Source organism: Artibeus jamaicensis, unplaced genomic scaffold (genome assembly GCF_021234435.1).
Source record: "Artibeus jamaicensis isolate MK-2021 breed Jamaican fruit bat unplaced genomic scaffold, CSHL_Jam_final contig_519, whole genome shotgun sequence".
NCBI classification, from domain to species: domain Eukaryota; kingdom Metazoa; phylum Chordata; class Mammalia; order Chiroptera; family Phyllostomidae; genus Artibeus; species Artibeus jamaicensis.
The window spans coordinates 51,006,912-51,026,699 of record NW_026521871.1 but is presented as its reverse complement, the minus strand read 5'-3'; the positions used below and the strand labels follow the sequence as shown (position 1 = coordinate 51,026,699).

The 19,788-nt window shown below is 57.1% G+C and overlaps 1 protein-coding gene across 1 annotated transcript; it reads left to right on the top strand.

The window, feature by feature from the left end:
• The first annotated feature begins 2,355 nt into the window (after window positions 1-2,355).
• On the top strand, window positions 2,356-14,924 carry POMGNT2 (protein O-linked mannose N-acetylglucosaminyltransferase 2 (beta 1,4-)). The gene is given in 3 exon segments (XM_037148371.2): window positions 2,356-2,557; window positions 12,986-13,198; window positions 13,200-14,924. Coding segments are annotated over 2 exon segments (1,743 nt in total). The 5' UTR covers window positions 2,356-2,557; window positions 12,986-13,087; the 3' UTR covers window positions 14,832-14,924.
• The last annotated feature ends 4,864 nt before the right edge of the window (window positions 14,925-19,788 follow it).

Below are 19,788 nucleotides of genomic sequence, written 5' to 3'. Positions count from 1 at the left end.
TTGGACTCCCAGCCTCCAGTACTGGGAGAAGGCAGGTTTCTGTGGTTTAAGCCTCCCAGTCTGTGGGATGTTCTGATGGCAGCCTGAGCTCACCAGTCAAGCCGTGCTCGTCCTTCTGTGCGGCCCGGGCTGCCTCGCTGCAGGACGGCTAAGTTCCAAAGACACACACACACACAGAGCAGCTGTATCATTTTTATGACCCAGTTCCAGAAGTCATAGAGCATCACTTTTGATATACGCTCTCTATTAGAAATGAGTCAGTAAGGCTTGCTACTGAGTCGCTAAGTTATTCAAAGCAAAGGGAAGTTGACTCCGCCTTTTAAATGAAGGAGAGTAACGTAATGTGCAGATGTGTTTTAAGAACATCCTCATCGTTACCGTCATCATGTTGGTCACGGAGACTTGGAGATGCTGGCAGGCCAGCCAGGGGGAGCTGTGCCCCAAGCGACCTGATCACGAATGTGGATTTGGACTGTGTGGGTCTGGGAGTCACTCACACAAAGAAGTACAAAGGCAATGCAGCCCCAGGGGAAGGGAGCCAGGCGCGGCCTTAAGGAACGTCACACCCAACTCGATGCTGCATCGGTATTGTCGATTTACTGATATGTTGGCCAGACCTCAGAAAGCCAGCTACCGGGCCCCCCTTGGGCATAAAAAGAAAGCACTTGCTTCTTCCAGTCTATTAAAGCTTCTACCAACATACAAAGCACTACCTCACACTCCAGGGCCAACATAGGCTTTAAAACATGATGGGCTCATAAAACGAAGCATCATCATGGTCCACAAACTGGGTCCCAGGGACCCACAGGCCATGTCCTTTAGGATCCTAGTCAGAAGACTGCTTTGACCAGAACACAAACCTGTGGGAAGTGGGGATGGCTGGGGTGGGCGGGAGCAGTGGGGGGGGGGGAAGGGGGCGGGAATGGAGACAACTGTACTTGAACAACAACAAAAAAGAACACAAACCCCACCTGCCTCCACTCCAGTGATGGGCCGCTGTTCTGGGCTGTTTGGTGCCTCTTTCCACCAGCTGACCAGCATCGGCTTTCATGCAGAGGACCATACACTCAACACAGGAGCTTTTTAAAACTAAAACCAAAACAGGCCCTGGCCAGGTAGCTCCGCTGCTTTAAGCTTTGTCCAGATAAGCCAGGCTTGTGGGTTCAATTCCTGATCAGGGCGCATGGGAAAATCAACCAAGGAATGCAGAACCAAGTGGAACAACACATCAGTGCTTCCCTTCCCTGCTCTCTCCAAGGTCAATACATAAAAGAGATAAATGAGCGAAATTCAAATCTCTCCCAGCAAACACTCGAGAGGCCTATAAGTGAAGAGGTAGGGCGCATGCACGTTCTGAGCGCCGGCAGTTAGTGTCGGGCACAGCAGCTGCGAGAGTTGGGATCGGTTGCCCGTGAGGAGCTGGACGGTCTGCACAGGTTGGGATGAGGTCGGGGCAATTGAAGCAATGCCCAGGAGGGATGGCGTTTTGTATTTAAGTAACCTCTCACACCACATTTTTAAAGCACCGGAACGTATCACCGTATTTTGCTGTGGATAATGCGCACTACGTTTCGGTGCACATTATACACGGGACTGTTACATGTGATGTAATAACATTATTTTGTATGCATTATACATGGGATTGTTACATGTGATATAATAATATGTCATTTTGTGTGCATTATACATGGGGTTGTTATATATGATATAATAATATATTATTTTGCCCTGGCTGGTGGAGCTCTGTGGATTGAGCATGAGACTGTGAACCAAACAACCACAGTTCGATTCCCAGTCAGGGCACATGCCTGGGTTGCCGGCCAGTTCCCAGCAGGGGACACACAAGAGGCAACCACACATTGATATTTCTCTCCCTCTCTCTCCTTCTCTGCCCCTCTCTCTAAAAATAAATAAATAAAATCGTTTGAAAAAGATAATAATATATTATTCTGTGTGCATCATACACGGGAATGTTATATATATTATATCCATGGTATGTAATTAGTATACCCATGTATAATACACATTCTCATTTTCCCCTCAAAATTTTGGTCAAAAACTGCACGTTATATATGGCAAAATACATACTTAATTTGATTTTATAAATAGCATTTGATTATTGGCTTAAGTTGCATTTAAATTTATTATCAGGACTCCCATAATTGGAAAGCTTAACACCAAGTAAAACAGCCTCTCCCAGAAAGCAAACTACAACTCCCAGGATCCCGCCGATTACAGAGTCGGTTTGTTCCCGATTCAAACTACAATTCCCAGAACTCCGCAAGCCGAGAGGTGAGTTCTGGCCGGCGGCTGGGTGGCTGTGCCCGCGAGCCTGCGCACTCGCACAGACTCCCGCGCCCGGCTCCCACGACTGGCCGGCGCGCAGCGGGCACGCGAGCCCTGTGGTGGCAGACGGGACGGCGCGGAGCTGCCTGTGCTCCCCGCCTGGGCCTCCCCGTGCCGGGGTGGCGTTGCAGCGGCGGATTTGGACAAAGCAGAAAGCACTTCTGCACGAGTGGGCAGAGGTGGCTTCAACCCCGTGGAGCCCCGGCTGCGGGTGAGTCGCGCGCGCTCGGTGCTAGCGAGGGCTTCGCGACCCGGCTGGGTTTGGAGTTGCGGGATGGGCCCCTAGACATCCCCAGGTTGTGGACGACGGGGCCGCCGGGCCTTCGGGAGAAGGGGAGCCGAAGGGAGTTTGCCGAACGGAGAGGTGACGTGTAGGGAGGCTCAGAAGGTGGGCAAGGGTCAGGGGGGTGGACCCTGGGGGTCCTAGTATCGCGGGCTCGATTTTGCCCAATGAAGCCCTCAGCCCCTGGCAGGCACTGCAGCTAGTCCCCAAGCCCTTTGCCTGGGGGATGACGGTGCGCGAGAGGCGCGGGTGGTGGGGAGCCAGCCGAGGTGTGCGAAGAGGGCCTGCGCCTCCCGAGCTCCCTTTGAAGGCAGTGCCTGGACAGGCCTGCAGCCCGATCCCTGGGCTACTTGGGGCTCAACAGGGCACCCACTGTGAGTCTGCCGATAAGAGCCTGTTACATCTGCTTGAGGGTGCCTGGGTGGCCCCTGAGGGAGGGGCCCCGTGGACTCTGGACCCCATGTGTAGGAACCCCGTGTAGGGTCACCGATGGAAATCCTCCGCCAGGGTCTGAGGTCCTCAGGCCAAAGCCCTGCACTGGGTGGTAGGCGCCCAGGGTCTGTTTATTTTATGCCAAACAAGTCGCAAAGCCTACCCTTGTGGGAGGCAGTGCCTGGCATGGTGGGGTCGCCGGACTTAGTGGGAAGGGCACAGACAGAACAGCCGTTCTTCCCCAGATGCGCTGGACATGCGCACCCTGACTCTCGCTTACCAGCTGTTTGCCCATAACCAAGTCACTCACCCTCTGTGGGTCTGTTTTGCCCTCTGCAAAATGGGAATAAAAGTGTCATCATCACTAAGTAGCTGTGTCAATTAAATGAAACAGTCCCCACAAGTCGCAGCCTGGGGTCCGGCCCACAATGTCTGTTTGGCAAAGGTCAGCACTCATGGTCGCCTCTGATAGAGAAGGTTGGCAGTGAGCTTGGAGCCCAGCTCTGTCTTCGACAGGGACTCGCTGCCTTCTCTGCTCTCATTGGCCTTGGAGAACCTCCAGTTCGCTCTTTCCCAGAACAGATGGGAAACCTGAGCCCCCCGGAAGGCACAGCTAGGAAAGAACACAGGGTCTGTCTTCCCCAGGGGTGGGCAGCCTCTCCTCGAGGAAAATGGAGAGTGGCCATGCCCGGCGAGGAGGAGGGCGGGGCGCCGGCGGCCGGGTTCCAGCACACCCTGGCGTGTGTGTGCCTCGTGGTGGCCTCCACGTGGCGGGCTGTCAGAGCAGCTGCGGCTTTTTTCCTACTGGCCTTCTGGTTGGCAAGCTCTTGCTCTAGGCTTTGCTTTAGAAAATATTTAGCTCTAAACAAAGGCTTCCCGGGACTGTCGAGCTAACTGGAAAATTAAATCACCAAATGCCTCCTTCCCTAGGGTCCTCATCACTCCCAGTTTGGTTGCCGCTGGGTGCTCTCCCCCAGGGCCCACTCGGCTCCCGAGGGGCTTTGTAAACGGGGTGGGAGGACAAATGTGAAAGAGGGACCCACACGTGTCACCATAGGCCTTGGAGTCACGCTTGGGCTGGAATCCCAGCCCCACCATTTCATGGCTGTGTGACACGGGGTGATTTGCTTAACGACCCTGACCTGGCGCCCTGGAAGTGAAATGAATCAATGGGATAATGCATGGGAAGGACTTCACGGTCACGCCGGGCGGAGAGTAAGAGCCAGCGAAGGGGAGTTGTTTCCTCGCTATTATGACTAAGAGTAATGATATGAGAGTGGTTGTCAGGCAGTGCGCTTTGCTGGTATTGTCTCTTTGAATTTGCAAAACCACCCTGGGGGGGAGGTGTCGTGTCTGTTTTTCAGACCAGGAGATGGGGGCTGGCCGGGGTGCAGAATTGGCCCTCGCAGACTCAGAAGAACGAATCCTGCGTGACGCTGCGTGGGTGGTGGGTCTGAGACAGTCACACTCATAGAAGCGGAGAGCAGAGAGCGGTTGCCGGGGCCTGGAGGAGGGGGCGGGAAGGTGTCGGTGAAAGGGCGCAAAGTTTCAGGTACACAGAGAACTCTGTCTTAGAGACCTGCGGTGCGGCCCAGTGCCTACCGCTAAGGATACGTGTATGTTACTACACACTCGAAATTTGCTAAGAGGGTAGATCTTATGTGCTAAGTGTTTTATCACATAAAATTGATAGTAACAGTAAGAGGGCAGGAAGAAGCTTTCACAGCTGATGGTCAGGCTTGTGCAGATGACGGCGATGGTTTCACAGGTGGATCCTTATCTCCAGGCCCTCCAGTTGCAGGCATTAATTATGCACAGCTTTCTGCACGTGAAAAGGAAGGAAGAGAGATGGTCTGGCATCACGCTGCTGCCAAGCGACAGGACAGGAGCTCACTTCCTGGCATCTCAGCTCCAGAACCGGTGCCGTTTAACTCTCCACCTCTCGGTCTTTGCTGCTATGAAGCACAGCCGTAACCTGGGGCAGCCTGCCCCATCAGGGCCAGGGGTATTCTCAGACCACGTGGAGACGCCGCTGGACTCAGCAGCCTGGCTGCACATCTCCTGTCCCTGTCTGAGGTCCTGTGAGGCTGAAGGGGGCTGTCCACCGGGCGGGTCTGGCAGCCGCAGTGTCAGGAAGAGGCGGCTGAAGCAAGCAAGGGCCCGTGGGGCGGGGGGAGGGCACCGTCCGGTGAGACGTGGAGAGCTTGGTTATGAGAAGTGGTCTTATTTAGGAGCTGCCTTCCTCTTTCTGGGCCTGCTCTCTGCTTTTGGGAGAGGGGAGGCCCACCCAAAAGGGGGAGCCTCGGCTGGGCCAGTGTGCAGCCGTTCTGGGCTTGGTGGCCTGTGAGGGCCCACACTACCCCTCAAAGCCTCTTTTCCAAAACAGGTTGGAGCACATCATTTCTGAGGGCCCTTTCGTGTCTAAAGAGTGGGATTTTGTAATTCTAAATTGATGGCTCGCCCCTCTCGGCACGGCACCGGGACAGGCGTGGTAATGGTGACGGCACGGTGCACCCAGAGTTCCTTGGGGGAGAGAATGGCTCCGCGCCCCACGTCTCCCACCACCACGTGTAGCTCTGTGCCCGGCCGGTGGGGAGCGGGTACATGGGTGAAGCCTTGGGTTGCTAAGTTACAGTGGAGGGCCGTCCACGCCCGCTCTGCCCTCTGGTGACAAGAGCGCACTGCTCCGAGGCCTGCCCTGCTTCTCCGTCACTAAGCGTACTTCTGAGTCTGATGGCAGAGGGACACAGTGCTGGGGAGCAGGCCCCTCAGAGTCAGGCCCAAACTTGAACCCTGGTGCCCCTGCTTGAGCTGGAAGACCTAAAGCAGGGCGCTTCATTCCACCAAGTCTCAGTCCTTTTCACGGTCCAAGCAAATGCAGATGGCACAGGTCCCTGCCGGAGGGCTTTTGTGAAACTTAAATGAAGAGGGGCAGGAAGGGGGCTGAGGACAATGCCTGGCACATAGTAGGTGCTCAGTAACACGAGATGGTGGTGGCATTGACCTCCGCCCTCTGCTCAAAGCCAGCCCCTGTCTTCCTGAGCCAGCGTGGATGGTGATCCATCCTTCCATTTCCTGTGGCTTCCTCGGTCCCGGGGCCCAGCACCCGTCAGAGAGTCAGGCTTTTTGCTCTGCTGGGGGTGAATGCTGTTGGCGACTGCTGGTGGCTTAGTCTCCTGCTGAGAGTCGTCTCTTCTCCATTTTGAGAAGTGTCGCAGGGGTCCCTTCTTGGATCCTCGGCCCAGAGCCAGGGCCAGGAAGGGTTTGGGGATCCCGGCCTGCCATGGGGCCACTGTCACTGCTGTCTCTGCTCTTCCCAGTCCAGTGCCTTGTGTCACGCTGTTTTAGACACGCCAGTGGGGAGACCCCCGAGGCGTCCTCCAGCAGGGGCTTTGCAGGGGGAATCATGGCACACCCTGGGGTGGCAGCAGGAGTGGCCACGGTCGTGCTGGGTCCCAGAGCTTCCAGCCGGGTTGTAAGTGGTCACTGTAAGGAACCAGAGGAGCGGCCCAGCGCTGCTCTGTTCAGGGGCTCATTTCTCAGGGGACCCTCCTCTCCCTGCCAGTGGAGAGGCATCCGACACAAGCCACCGCTGGATCTGGCCTCTCCCCATGTCTCCCACTGGTGGCTGCTTCAGACCCAAGCTCCACACTTCCCCTGTTTATCTGGGGCCAAGAAAACCCAGGGCGGATTTTTGCCACTCACGCCCCAAGCAGCGCAGCTTGTGTGAGGAGGGACGGGTTGGGGAGACTTTCCGCCAGAGGAGCCTCTGAGAGCAGCAGGCTTCTTGGTGTGCCCTGGCGCGTGGGCTCCTGCATCATCTCGGCCAAGGCTGGGGACAGAATTTACTGAGCCTTGATGCAGGGAGTGGGTCATCCTCTATCAAAGCACTTGGCTGCCCTGGGCTGGACAGAAATGCCCTGCTGGGTATTGAGAAGCATGGAATTGCAGACTTGGGGAGTGTTCGCAAAACCTCCTAGCAGTCCTCGTTAACACTGAGCACCTGTGAGAATCACTGGGACGCACAGGTTCCCGGGCACCCCTCAGAGATCCTGGGTCAGCAGATCCGGGGGAGGCCCAGGAATCTTCATGTCCAATATTCCTGGGTGGTGCTGATCCTGGGTCCCACCACAGGTCCCTACATGAGCCCTGTTTGGCAGGACCCAGGACCAGCCCCACTTTGTACCTGTGAAGTTGCCCTCACAGGCTGGCCTGGTTTTGCTGGCCTCCCTCCAGGCAGGGACCCACAGAGTGGCCGGTCCCTTCATGTGTAAACAGCCCCGACCCTTAAATAAGTCCTCTTCCTCCCTACCTGCTACACACCTCCTCCCCGTGACTTCTTCTGCAGGCTTTACTTCAGGGCCCTGGACCGGCCCACACCGCTGCACTAGGGGCAGGGGCAAGGTGGCAGCCGGCTGCTGGGAATTGGGGGTGCGCCTAAGGTCCATACACGTGCCTGGGGGCCTGGGTTGCATGTGGCATCACCATGCACGTGCGTCCAGCCAGTTAGAAAGGGCTGCAGCCCCCCCACCTTGCGGGCACCCTCACTCTTGCCACACAGCCCCTCCGGTGTCAGAAGACTGCCCGGAGTCCGGGGCTTCTCTTCTCTGGGGAAGCGCCCTCCCTGCTCCTTCCAGCATCCCCCAAAGGATGGCGTTTCTTGACCTTGACCATGCCGGAATAGCGTCGTCTTCATGGTTGAGCCCGAAGGCTCTGATTCCTGGCAAAGGTGCACAGCCAGAGTCTGCTCGTGAGGAAACATCAGACACATTAAGAAAAATACTGGGAAGGAACTGACCCTCACTCTTACCATGGTCAAGGCCACCAAAGTCAAGGAGAGACCGAGAAGCCGCCCCCACTGGAAGGAACTAGAGAGACCTGTTAACGGGGATGCCATGCTTCCCCCTGGATCGGGTTCTGGGCCACAGAATAGGGACCACAGATTAATAACCATCGCTCATCAATGTTAACTTCCCGAATTCATGTTGCGTAAGAGAATGTTCTCGTTCTTAGGAAATATACGCCGAAGTATCTCAAGGGCTAGAGGGGCAAGATGTCTACAGCTTATTTTTAAATGGTTCAGGAGAGAGAGGGATTGACAAAATGTGTCGGATTAACAGTTGGTGGAACCGTAGGAGAGTTCTTCATAGTATACATGCAACTTCATTTAAGTCTGGAATTTCAGAGACAAAGAAGAAAACACGAGATCACGGATGCCGTCACCAGTCTGCCCAGGTTCAAGCCCCCTGGCGGCTTCCTGTGTGGCTTTGGGCAGGTCCAAACTGTGGCGGTGCTTTTACCATCTGTGTAAAATGCAGACCGTTGTTGTGAAGTGGAGAACCTGGCACCTCGTAACTGGCCAGTGATGCTGCTGCTGCTGCTGTTGTTAGGATGGTGAGGAGGCCAAAGGAAAACCCGAGCCAGCCCTGACCGGCGTGGCTCGGTGGGTGGGGCGTCATCCCACAAAGCGAAACATTCCCGGTCAAGGCACATGCCTGGGCTGCAGACTTGGTCCCTGGTGGCGGGCACGTGAGAGGCAACCACACATTGATGTTCCTCTCACACACTGATGTTTCTCTCTCTTTCTCTGTCCCATCCCCTCCCTCTAAAAAAATAAAGAAAACCCAAGCCAGAGTCTGTCCTCTCCCTTCCTTTGAGGATGTTGTGTTCCAGGCTCCCCGGGTGGCCGGCAGGGACCACTGGGGCCTTGGCCACTCAGCACACAGCTTCCCCTGCAGAGCCGGGGCACTCCACAGATGCCCTGGCAGCTTCGTGCCCCACCTTCTCCTGGCATCGCCATGCCTGGCCTGCAGCCCGGGCTCCCCGTTCCTACCTGCCTTGCTGTGCAGGGCCCGGCCACTACTGCCCAGGGATGGGTGAAGAGCCTAGCGGCCTCAGGACTTTCTGAGCAGACAGGTGTGATCGCTGGGCGTGGCAGTGCCTGCTGTGGACAGGTTTGTAGCAGTCACTGCCCATGGGAACATGTGAGCACTTAATGGAGATGTTTGTCTTATCCCCCATGACCACCAAAGTACCTCCAACACCTCGCTGAACACTCCCTCGCCCCTCAGGTCGCTTCTCTGATAGGCCCCAGCCCCGACCAGGGCGCTTTCCTGTCACGCACCTGTGCTCTGTGCACACTTTGGGCACCTGTGAGTGTTGTATGCTTTGTGTGATGAATCGTCTTCTGCCCCTCTTGACGCAGCAGTCCTCTCAAACCTGCCCCAGGGGTCCCACTGGCTGTGTGTCCACTGTGGGGTCTGAGCATCCCTGTAAGAATGGCTTTTGTTTGAGTCTGCAGTTTCACCTAGAGAAACTGGTGCAGGCGTGTTCCAGGTCTCCTGTTTGAGCATTTCAGCAGCAGCTGTCACGATTCTGGTCCTTGCTGGCCTCCGTTTCCGGCCACACGGGTGCGCCGTCGTGCCACTCCGCGATGCCAGAGGGGACCCACACACAGGCAGCTGTAACTTGCAGGTGACTGTGCCGAGCAGAAACCAGATGGTGTCAAAGCAGGCTGTGTGGCTGAAGGTTTCTGCGTTGGGAGGCTGGGGAGAGGGTGCAGGTGAGCCGGAGGGAGGCTGGGCTGTCCTCAGCCAAGGCTGACATTGTCCATTGCACCCGAGTCCCACAGACTGGAATTCTGTCGGGTCCACCTGTTTGAAGGCATTCCATCCCCCTTTGCTGATGGGGAAGTCGAGCCCCAGTCACCAGCTGGGAACCTGGGATCGCTGTCTCCAGCTCTGACTCCGCTTTGCCCTTTAAATGAAACAATGATTGATGTCAAGGTTTAGTCTGAGATTTGAGCGCTTAACTAAGTGTTAAATGTGTCTGCTCAGTTAATCGCCAGGTTTTACAAGGAGCACGCAGAGGCTGCCAACGTTTTGGCAAAGGGTTAAATACTTTCATCAGAAAACCCGCGACCCTGCAAAGGTGTAATTCCGGGGCACATTCAGGCAGTGGGTTGCCAGTACCAGTTTTATATGCTGCGTCTGGTAACAATACAGGGTGGGAGAGGTCATTCTGAAGACATCTGAGGCATCGGAACCAGTTTGTGCTTTTCTAACTGATGGGACATGAGACACGTCCATGCAGGACCGAAAGCCTCCGTCATTCAGCTTGAGTAATCCAGGCTGCAGCTACCGTCGCAGCACTTCTGGGGGACGAAACAAGCGTGCTGCAATTCTCAGTGAGCGTTAGGAACAGCCCTTGGGCGTGGAACTGTTGGAAAATGATGTGACACCCTGTGTGGATGCTGTCTTGGCTGGAGGGTCTTCTGCAGCCTGGGGCTGGTGGTTTCCGAGCTCCACCGCCCTGCTCAGGAGGAGGGGCCGGTGCATGGCAGCTGGTTCTGGCTGTTGTGCTGCTGGGGACCCAGGCACTGTGGGGGTGGCCAGCATTCCCAGCCCTTGGGCCTGCACCTCATCTTCCTTCAATGCTAATGGTTGCCGGAAGTTACACGTTAGCACACTTCACGTCTTAGGTGGATTTCTGTCTTCCCTGGAAAGACCCACAGAGTAGTGTGATGGACTGAGTTGTGTTCCCACAAATTCACACAGTCCAACCCTAAACCCCCAAGGCCTTTCAGAAGGTAATTAAGGTTCCATGAGGTCATCGGAGCAGGGCCCTGGTCGGGTAGGACTGGTGTCCCTGGGAGAACAGGGAGAGAGAGACCAGAGGCCCCATCCTCTGTGCACATGCAGGGAAGAGGCTGTGAGCACGCAGCAAGCCAGCCAAGGACAGAGGCCTCGGGGGAACCACACCTTGATCTTGGACTTCCAGCCTCCAGGACTGAGAAAATACATTTCTGTTGTCTAGGCCCAGACTGCAGTCCTTGGTTACAGCGGCCCGAGCAGACTGCTACAAGTAGGTACTACCAGGCCAGCTGCCTGCCCAGCCCTCATTACCCTGAGCTGTAACCTGGGTGTTCAGTCCCTGGTCACACAGCCCAGGTATTGGCAGACCCAGAACAGTGACAACTAGCCTGGAGAAAAGGGATGGCCCCGGGGCTGTGGCCCACAAAGCAATGTGGTCCATTGCTTTTAAAAAGCCACTTTTTAAAAGATTTTTTTTATTTATTTATTTTTAGAGAGGGGAAGGGAGGGAGGAAGAGAAGGAGAGAAGCATCAATATGTGGTTGCCTCTCACGCACTCCCCATTGGGGACCTAGCCTGCAACCCAGGCATGTGCCCTGACTGGGAATTGAACCAGCAACCCTTTGGTTTGCAGGCCCACGCTCAATCCACTGAGCCACACCAGCCAGGGCTGTTTGTTCACCATTTTGAATCTTTCTCCTGGGAATTGTGTTCATTATCCAGAAACGTTTTATACGGTGATGGGGGAAGGCCTCTTTGATCTTCTTCAGAACTAGGGGTCTGGTTAATGTACTCTGCCTCCATCGGTTCTCCTTTGAAAACCTTCTGAGGATTTTGATTGATCTTTCAGTTCTACTGGTTTAGCTGAGCAGCATGGAGGGTGGGGACCCAGAGGGGAGTGTGGGTCCCCTGTAATGGCCGCGACTGCCCCAGTGCTTGCTGGCTCCCTCCCACATCACCGGGGGTGACTTCCCAGCAGGTAAAAGTCCAAGGGTGGCTTCTCCGTCTGTGTCCGCGGTGGTGAAATACTGTAGTGTCTGTGCAGTTCATGTTGCCCTGGAAGCAGAGCCTGAGGCAAGGGCTCCAGTGCAGAAAGGTTGTTTGCACTGGTTCCCAACAAACATGAGTGGGGGAGTGGAGGAGTGAGACAGGGGAAGGGACAGGGGTGTGCGTGAGGCCTGTCACCACCGCGGGCAACTGCTTTATTCTTAGGCTACTCTGGCAGCCAGTGTGGACGTGCCTCTTGTACCCCCGGGAGGGTGGTGTCTGTGCATCTGTTCCCACCGGGCGTCGGTGCAGGCGCCCTGGCTCGGAAGCTGTCAAGTTAGAAACCCCAGGCGCTCTGCGCTGGGGCCCGGTGCTTCAGTGCCCCGGTTTCCAGCATGCCCTTCTGTCCCCTCCCACCCCTCCCCCCCCCCGCCCCTGCAGGCCCTCCTCTCCATGCTCCCCCAGAAGGGTTCCTGGGAGCCTGCAGGGCCCAGGGGAGATCCCTGTGCTCATCTGCCTGCTGTCAGCACCAGCCCAGTGGCCTAGGGGGTGGGCGGAGGATGAGCCTCAGTGATAAACAGTCTGCTCCCATCCCCAGTCTCCAAGACTGGCTCTTGCCGAGTTGCCCATTTGGCCCACAAGTCCCCTGACCCCCATGTCACCTGGTTCCCATAAGCTTCGTCCCAAGGCCTGAGCTCAGTAGACTGGCTGCTGCCTACAGCCCCCTGGCCCAAGGGAAACCCTGACTTCCTTCCTGCCTGGGCCCCCCTGCCCCACATCGCCCTCTGCTGCCTTCACTGCAGCACACCTGCTTGGTGGAGGAGGGGCGGGGAGCAGAGTGCCCACTGGAGAGGCGAGTGCCCAGGGCCAACTCCCACTCAGGTTGGAGGTGGTCTTTCCTCTCTTCTCCCCTCGTTTTCCTGAGGGTGTTGCCTTTTGACTGTCCTGGGTGTGTGGGTTTTAGCCTCGCTTTCTGTTGGAAGCTGTTCTCTAAATCAGAGCAGAACACGCATCTGCTTGTGCCATGCAGTCTTCCTCTCGTGCCCCCCCAGGGAGAGCTTCATTTTTTATCTCTTCTGAATATGACTTTATGAGTCCTCTCCTCTTCAGAATTCTGCACATGTATTAGTGATTTCTTTGATTCTTTCTTGTTTCTTTTTTGGCCAAGCCCAAAGTCAAGGTGAAGAGATGCGCACTGGCCCACGGAAGCAGTGGGGTCTGATCCACTGTACTGCTCATGTGCGGAACGGCACACGGGTCTGGTGGCCGAGCCCCGTACCTGGCCCACAGCGCCAGCCACAGACAGACTGTGCCAACACCTGTTCCCTGTGCTTCTCTCCCACAGGCTTTTGCCCGTCTGGTGCTCAGGGAGCCCACCAGCATGGCCTGTGGCACTTGGCAGCCACCATCATCTCACTAGCGCCCCCACACTGGCGGCAGCGGTAGGATGCAGCTCTCGGCCGTGTTCAACGCCCTGCTGGTGTCGGTGCTGGCGGCCGTGCTGTGGAAGCACGTGCGCCTGCGCGAGCATGCGGCCAGTCTGGAGGAGGAGCTGGCCCGTCGGCCGACAGGCGCCCGAGGCGGCCCCAACGCTGAGAATCGACTACCCGAAGGCGCTGCAGAGCCTGATGGAGGGCGGCACGCACATGGTGTGCACGGGGCGCACGCACACCGACCGCATCTGCCGCTTCAAGTGGCTCTGCTACTCCAACGAGGCGGAGGAGTTCATCTTCTTCCACGGCAACGCATCTGTCATGCTGCCCAACCTGGGCTCCCGGCGCTTCCAGCCGGCCCTGCTCGACCTGTCCACCGTGGACGACCACAACACCCAGTACTTCAACTTCGCAGAGCTGCCGGCCGCCGCCCTGCGCTTCCTGCCCAAGCCGGTGTTCGTGCCCGACGCGGCGCTCATCGCCAACCGCTTCAACCCCGACAACCTCATGCACGTCTTCCATGATGACCTGCTGCCCCTCTTCTACACCCTGCGCCAGTTCCCCGGCCTGGCCCGAGAGGCCCGGCTCTTCTTCATGGAGGGCTGGGGCGAGGGCGCGCACTTCGACCTCTACAAGCTTCTCAGTCCCAAGCAGCCTCTCCTGCGGGCTCAGCTGAAGACCCTGGGCCGGCTGCTGTGCTTCTCCGATGCCTTCGTGGGCTTGTCCAAGATCACCACCTGGTACCAGTACGGCTTCGTCCAGCCCCAGGGCCCAAAGGCCAACATCCTCGTCTCTGGCAATGAGATCCGGCAGTTCGCGGGGTTCATGATGGAAAAGCTGAATGTGAGCCTGGCGGGGGGCCCACTAGGTGAGGAGTACATTCTGGTGTTCAGCCGCACGGAGAACAGACTCATCCTGAATGAGGCGGAGCTGCTGCTGGCGCTGGCCCAGGAGTTCCAGATGAAGACAGTGACGGTGTCCCTAGAAGACCACATGTTTGCTGATGTCGTGGGGCTGGTCAGCAACGCCTCCATGCTGGTCAGCATGCACGGGGCCCAGCTGGTCACCGCCCTTTTCCTGCCGCGTGGGGCCACCGTGGTGGAGCTCTTCCCGTATGCCGTCAATCCTGACCACTACACCCCTTATAAGACACTGGCCACGCTGCCCGGCATGGACCTGCACTATGTCGCCTGGCGGAACATGGTGCCAGAGAACACAGTCACGCACCCTGAGCGGCCCTGGGATGAGGGGGGCATCGCCCACCTAGACCAGGCGGAGCAGGCCCGAATCCTGCAGAGCCAGGAGGTCCCGCGACATCTCTGCTGCCGCAACCCCGAGTGGCTGTTCCGGATCTACCAGGACACCAAGGTGGACATCCCATCCCTCATCCAGACCATACGGCGGGTGGTGAAGGGCCGCCCAGGGCCGCGAAAGCAGAAGCGGACCGTCGGCCTGTACCCGGGCAAGGTGCGGGAGGCGCGGTGCCAGGCGTCGGTGCAGGGCGCCTCCGAGGCCCGCCTCACCGTCTCCTGGCAGATCCCCTGGAACCTCAAGTACCTGAAGGTGCGGGAGGTGAAGTACGAGGTGTGGCTGCAGGAGCAGGGGGAGAACACCTACGTGCCTTACATCCTGGCCCTGCAGAACCACACCTTCACCGAGAACATCAAGCCCTTCACCACCTACCTGGTGTGGGTCCGATGCATCTTCAACAAGCTCCTCCTGGGACCCTTTGCAGATGTGCTGGTGTGCAACACGTAGCGAGCGTGCAAGGCCAGGCCTCGGGAGGGCGGCTCCCCCGACCCAGGGTCCCTGGGCCCACTGCCTGCCCCCTGCCGGGTGGCTTCTGGGAGACGTTGGTTTATTTATTGAGCAGGCCTGCCCCGGGCCTGTGCCTCTGTCTTCTTCCTGCGTCTGGGGTGTGGGGTCTGCAGCACTCCTGTGCTCTGTTGCAGTGGGACACTCCCACCCCTGTCTCCTCGCATCCTGAGCATCCACACCTCTGGAGAAGGTCCTTAGGGGGAGGAGGAGGGGGGAGAAGGAAGGTAAGAATCCAACGGAACCTCTTTCTGGGTGATCATGTTGGTCCCTACCCAGTCTTTCTGGCTGGTACCCAGGTTTCTACAAGGAAACTACAAGTAACCGATCATGTGGTTGTTTGGGCAGGTGGGTCATCAGCTTCCATCACCATAAAATTCACCTGTAGCCCCGTGAAGGGACATACATTAAATGCTTTGCAACGTCTTTGTCAAGTTTTTTATCGGACAGTAGGAAGTAGTACTGGGAGATGCCCGCTAGTCCCAATTGCCAGCCACAGGGGGGCAGCAGAGGGAGGCGTCAAAGACTGGGAAGCTAGGCTGGCTGATTGGATTTCACCTTGACTGCCGGGTGAAGGTCACCATTCCACCCAGGTGGGATGGAAGCCTGGGAGTGGGTGGGAGAGGGCCTGGTGAGGAACATCAGCGACCACCTGCGCTTCTCAGGGTCAGCTGGACACCTACACTCACGAGGCCAAGACAGACACCCCTGGCGTGGGGTCCACTCAGAAGGACATAGGACAGGACACTTGGTAGGGTGGCAGGGCAATGTCAGGCTCTTGTCTTCCACAGGAGAGGGGTCCTCACGCCAGTCCAGGGTCCATTCTCTTGCCCCTGCCCCTGGAAGTGACTACTCAAGGGTGAGGACACAAGACCCACAGCGGTAGTTGTGTGGGACGCTTTGGCTCGGAAGCCCTACCAGAGCCGTTGTCACACGACTCACAGTCATAGTCCCCAGGGTCCCTCGGGGGACATGCCCGGTGTAAGGGTCCCTGCCCACAGGGAGCCTGACCTCTGGTTCTTCCCAGGGAGTTCAGTTCATCCCTTTGGAGTCACTCCATCCAGACATGGCTCCTCTTGCAGAGGTCAACTTCAGGGTCAGCAGTGTCACCCAACAAACACCTGACGCTCTGCTTTTACCTGGCTTCCGTGCACACAGGGCTGGGGAGCCAACCCCAGGTCACATTTGTCCTTACAGGAGAAAGAGTCCTCCCCTCTCCTTCAAAGGGAGACTCTCCTGCTGGTCCGACTCCCATGGGGGACAGAGGGAGAGGGGGTCAAGGAGGGCGTTCCAGCTCTTAAAGGTGTGCACCAGGATAACCGGGTCCCTTAGCCGGGGTTGTCTGTCCCACACATGTCTGGTCCCTGGATGTGAGCCGCCGTGGGACAGGGTCGCAGTGCCAGTGTGGGTTCATGGCAGGGGACCTGAGGGGCATGTTTTTGTGGTCAGCATGTGCCTCCATGACATTTTACCCACAATATCTGTCTCCCTACTGTACCCTCCACCGCCACCCTCCCAGACTGCCGCAGGAAGCCACCAGGACAGGTCCGCGCAGTTGGAAGTCTCTGACCCTGCCGGGGCAGAGGTGGCGCAACCACTAGGCAGTCCCACTAAAGACACGCCTCAGCTACTGCTTCTCCCCGCAACTCTGCGTCTGGGTACACACCCCAGAAGCGAGTGCCCGTGTCCCCAGAGGACGGGCACAAAACCAGTCCCAGCTCTGACTAGGCAGAAGCTGCAGACAACCCAGATGTCTGCCGGCAGGTAAATTCATGCAAAGCACACGACAATGGAAAAAGAGTGAGCTTTGGGCTCCTGCAACGACGTAAATCTCACAGACCCAAAACACATACTGTGTGGTTCCATTCATGTGAAATCCCAGGACAAGAAACCAGTCTGTGGTCATGAAGGTCAGAACGGAGGTTGCTAGGAAGGACTGATGATGGACACGGGGTGGGGGCGCGGGGCCTGGGAAGTGGGAAAAATCTTGATTTGAGTTACAGGGTTATTGTAACTCAGGGTTACATGGCGTGGCTGGCTGGCTGTGTAAGCAAGCATCAGCTTACACTGGAGGTTAGTGCGTTTTACACACTGTATACATGCACATTGCACCTCGGTGACAAAGGGAAAACTCAGCTCAAGATGTTGGGGAGCCCCGTGTCTGTCCCCTCCAGCTCCCTAGTGAACAGGCCTGCCGCCTGCCCCCAGCCCCAGCTCCGCTGCTCGCGGGTCCTCCGGGAAGGCACTCCGCCCCCACAAGGGGGCGCCCACCGCTCAGTGAGGGTGTTGGAGTCTGCACGGTGACAGAAGGGGCTCCTCCGCTCCTGGTTTCCGTGAACCAGTGGGTTTCTGCCTGGGTCCAAGTCACTTTCTCCGAATCTGAAATCCTGCCCTACGTGAAGTCTCGTCCTGGTACTCTTTCCTCTTAACGTTATAACATGAACGCTTTACCATGTCACCAAAGGTGATTCTTTGAACACAAGGCTCTGGATGGCTGAACTTTGACCCAGCGTGTGGCCTAAGAAACTGGTACCCTTTCCCCAAGTCCTACCCACCTTTTGATAGCACTAAGTATTGCTGGCTCTTCTTTTGCATGTTTTTAAACATATTTTTTAAAAATTGATGTTTCATTAACTTGTAAAATACACAGGTTTCGGTGTAAAACTCCAAGAGTTGGACAAGCGCCTCTGCCCACGCATACCCACCCCCCCCGCCGTGTGGATGGCGCCATCATCTCCGCATTTGCACTTTTTGACACTTCAGAAACTTAGAAATAACAAGGCAAGGTTTCCTTGTTATTATATAGGAATTATTAAAGTGTGTTTACCATTAAGGGTATTATTTCTCGAGGCTGCTTGCTTTAAACCTGCCTCTTAAACACAACAGCCCATCAGTGACTCAGGTGAAGACTCCGGGGGGAGGCGGGGAGCTGGCTGCTCAGGAAGCCCCTCGGACCCCACCTCCCGTGGGCCGCCTCCTCCATCAACAAGGCAGCCCGGTGTGCATCCAGTCTTGGCACCCCTCGCTCATATCCCGCCACCTCTGGGGTCCCCTGGGCTTCTGTCTGCCTCCTGTCCCTCTGTCCGACACCTCCATCTCCTCCCCTAGGCCTCCTGAGGGAGAGTCCTGCCCTCCCCGCACTTTCGCCAGCCTGTCCCCTTCCACGTCCCTAAGACCAAGACTGAACTCTGTCTCTGCTGTTGAGTGAAACCTGAGTTTCCACCTAGAGATGCCTTCCTCCCTGGGTAACTTCCTCGAGACCTGGTGACTCATCAGCTGGGCAAAACCAGAGGTTACCCCAGCTCCCCCACTCACCCTAAGAAAGCCTCCGGCCCCCATACCCGAATGCCCTACCGGGCCCCAACCCCAAAGGAGCATCATCCCTGGGGCAGCGCTCCCCAGAACCCCAGGCGGCCGGCAGAGGTCTCCGGTGTGGGGCGGGAGGGCCGGTGATGCTCAGGCGAGGGGGCACTCCTCGCTGTCCCTCCAAGGGGTCATCAGAAATCTGCCCTCCTCCTGCCTTGGAGCGGAGTGCAGGCAGTTCCACGGGGGAAGAAAGGCCAGCGTCCGTGGAAAAGCCCCAAACCAGAGGGACAGCCCTTACCTGCAGGTGGTCGGCAGTGGGCCTTCAGGAAGGGTCTCATCTGAGCTGCCTGGCAAGCCTCGGGCACTCTGGTGAGACGACAGAAAGCCCAGACCACCGGGAACATCTTGGGATGTTCGCCGAGGTCGCTGTGGCCTCCTCTGACCTCCTCGGGCCCGCAGCTGCATCCTTGGTGACAGGGACCTGCTTTCCAAACAGAACGCCAAGGCACGCGCTCTGACGACCAGATGGAGCAAACCTGGGCCTGCCTCCACACACCTGGGGCATGTGGCCACCGAGCACACGGCCTCTGACTCCTTCCAAATTGTGTTCTCTGGGGAAATGTGCTCACTAAGATTTTTGGAATGAATTGAGGGAAGGGAGGGAGAGAGGAAGGGAGAAAGAGAAGGGTGGGTGGTACAAGCAGAGGCTCTGGAGTCAAACGAGCTTGTTTCAAATCCCAGCTATACCAGTTATCTGCTCCGTGACCTTGGCCAAGTGACTCGACATCTCTGAGCCTCGGTCTCCTTGACTGTCAAATGGGAGCAGTAAAGCCTACCAGTTGTTTTGAAGTTTGCAGTAAGGAGTATAGGTAGAGCCCTTGGCATGGAGGCTGCTGTCCGTGTTCAGCTCACTCCAGGCGGTACCCCCCAAGTTCACAGGCAGACTCTGCCAGCTCTCTGCGTGTGGCCAAGGGCAACGCACTCCCTGCCCAGCTGAGCATCTTCATCTGCAGTGAGGATCTGCAGCTGGGGTGGCTGTAGGCGTTTAGGAAGTCCTCCGGGTAAAGCAGCACACCTGGCTTGTAATAAACGAGTCCCGACGACTCAGGAATGCCTTACCCAAGCCCTGGAGGCCAGATGACCCAGAAACCTGAGCCTTTCAGATGGAGAAAGGTGCCAGGTATGCACTCTTCCTGTAGGGGCCGAGGTTGCACCCGGTAACTCCCCACAGAGGTGTCTGCAGTGAAACACGGACATCCACACAGCATGGGATCGGAGTTCTGGCACCAGTGGCTGAAAGGGCTTTCGATTTGCAGAGCTTGGGGGACTGCTGGAATTGTACCTAGGGAGACACGAACCTCTGCTCCTGCTGTCAGCCTCTGCTGCTGGGAAATACCATCATTTTCCTTGGAATGGCTTTTTTTGGGCGAGGTGCAAAGGAACAGGGTCAGGCCTAGGCGGGGCCAGTCGGGCAGCTGAGTGGCCAGCGGCTGCGATGGCCTCACTGGCACGCTCTGTCAGGGCCCTCGCCGAAGGCCAATCCGCGTGCAGCGGAGCAGACGCCCTTCCCACCCCTGCCCTCTGCCCCGCAGAC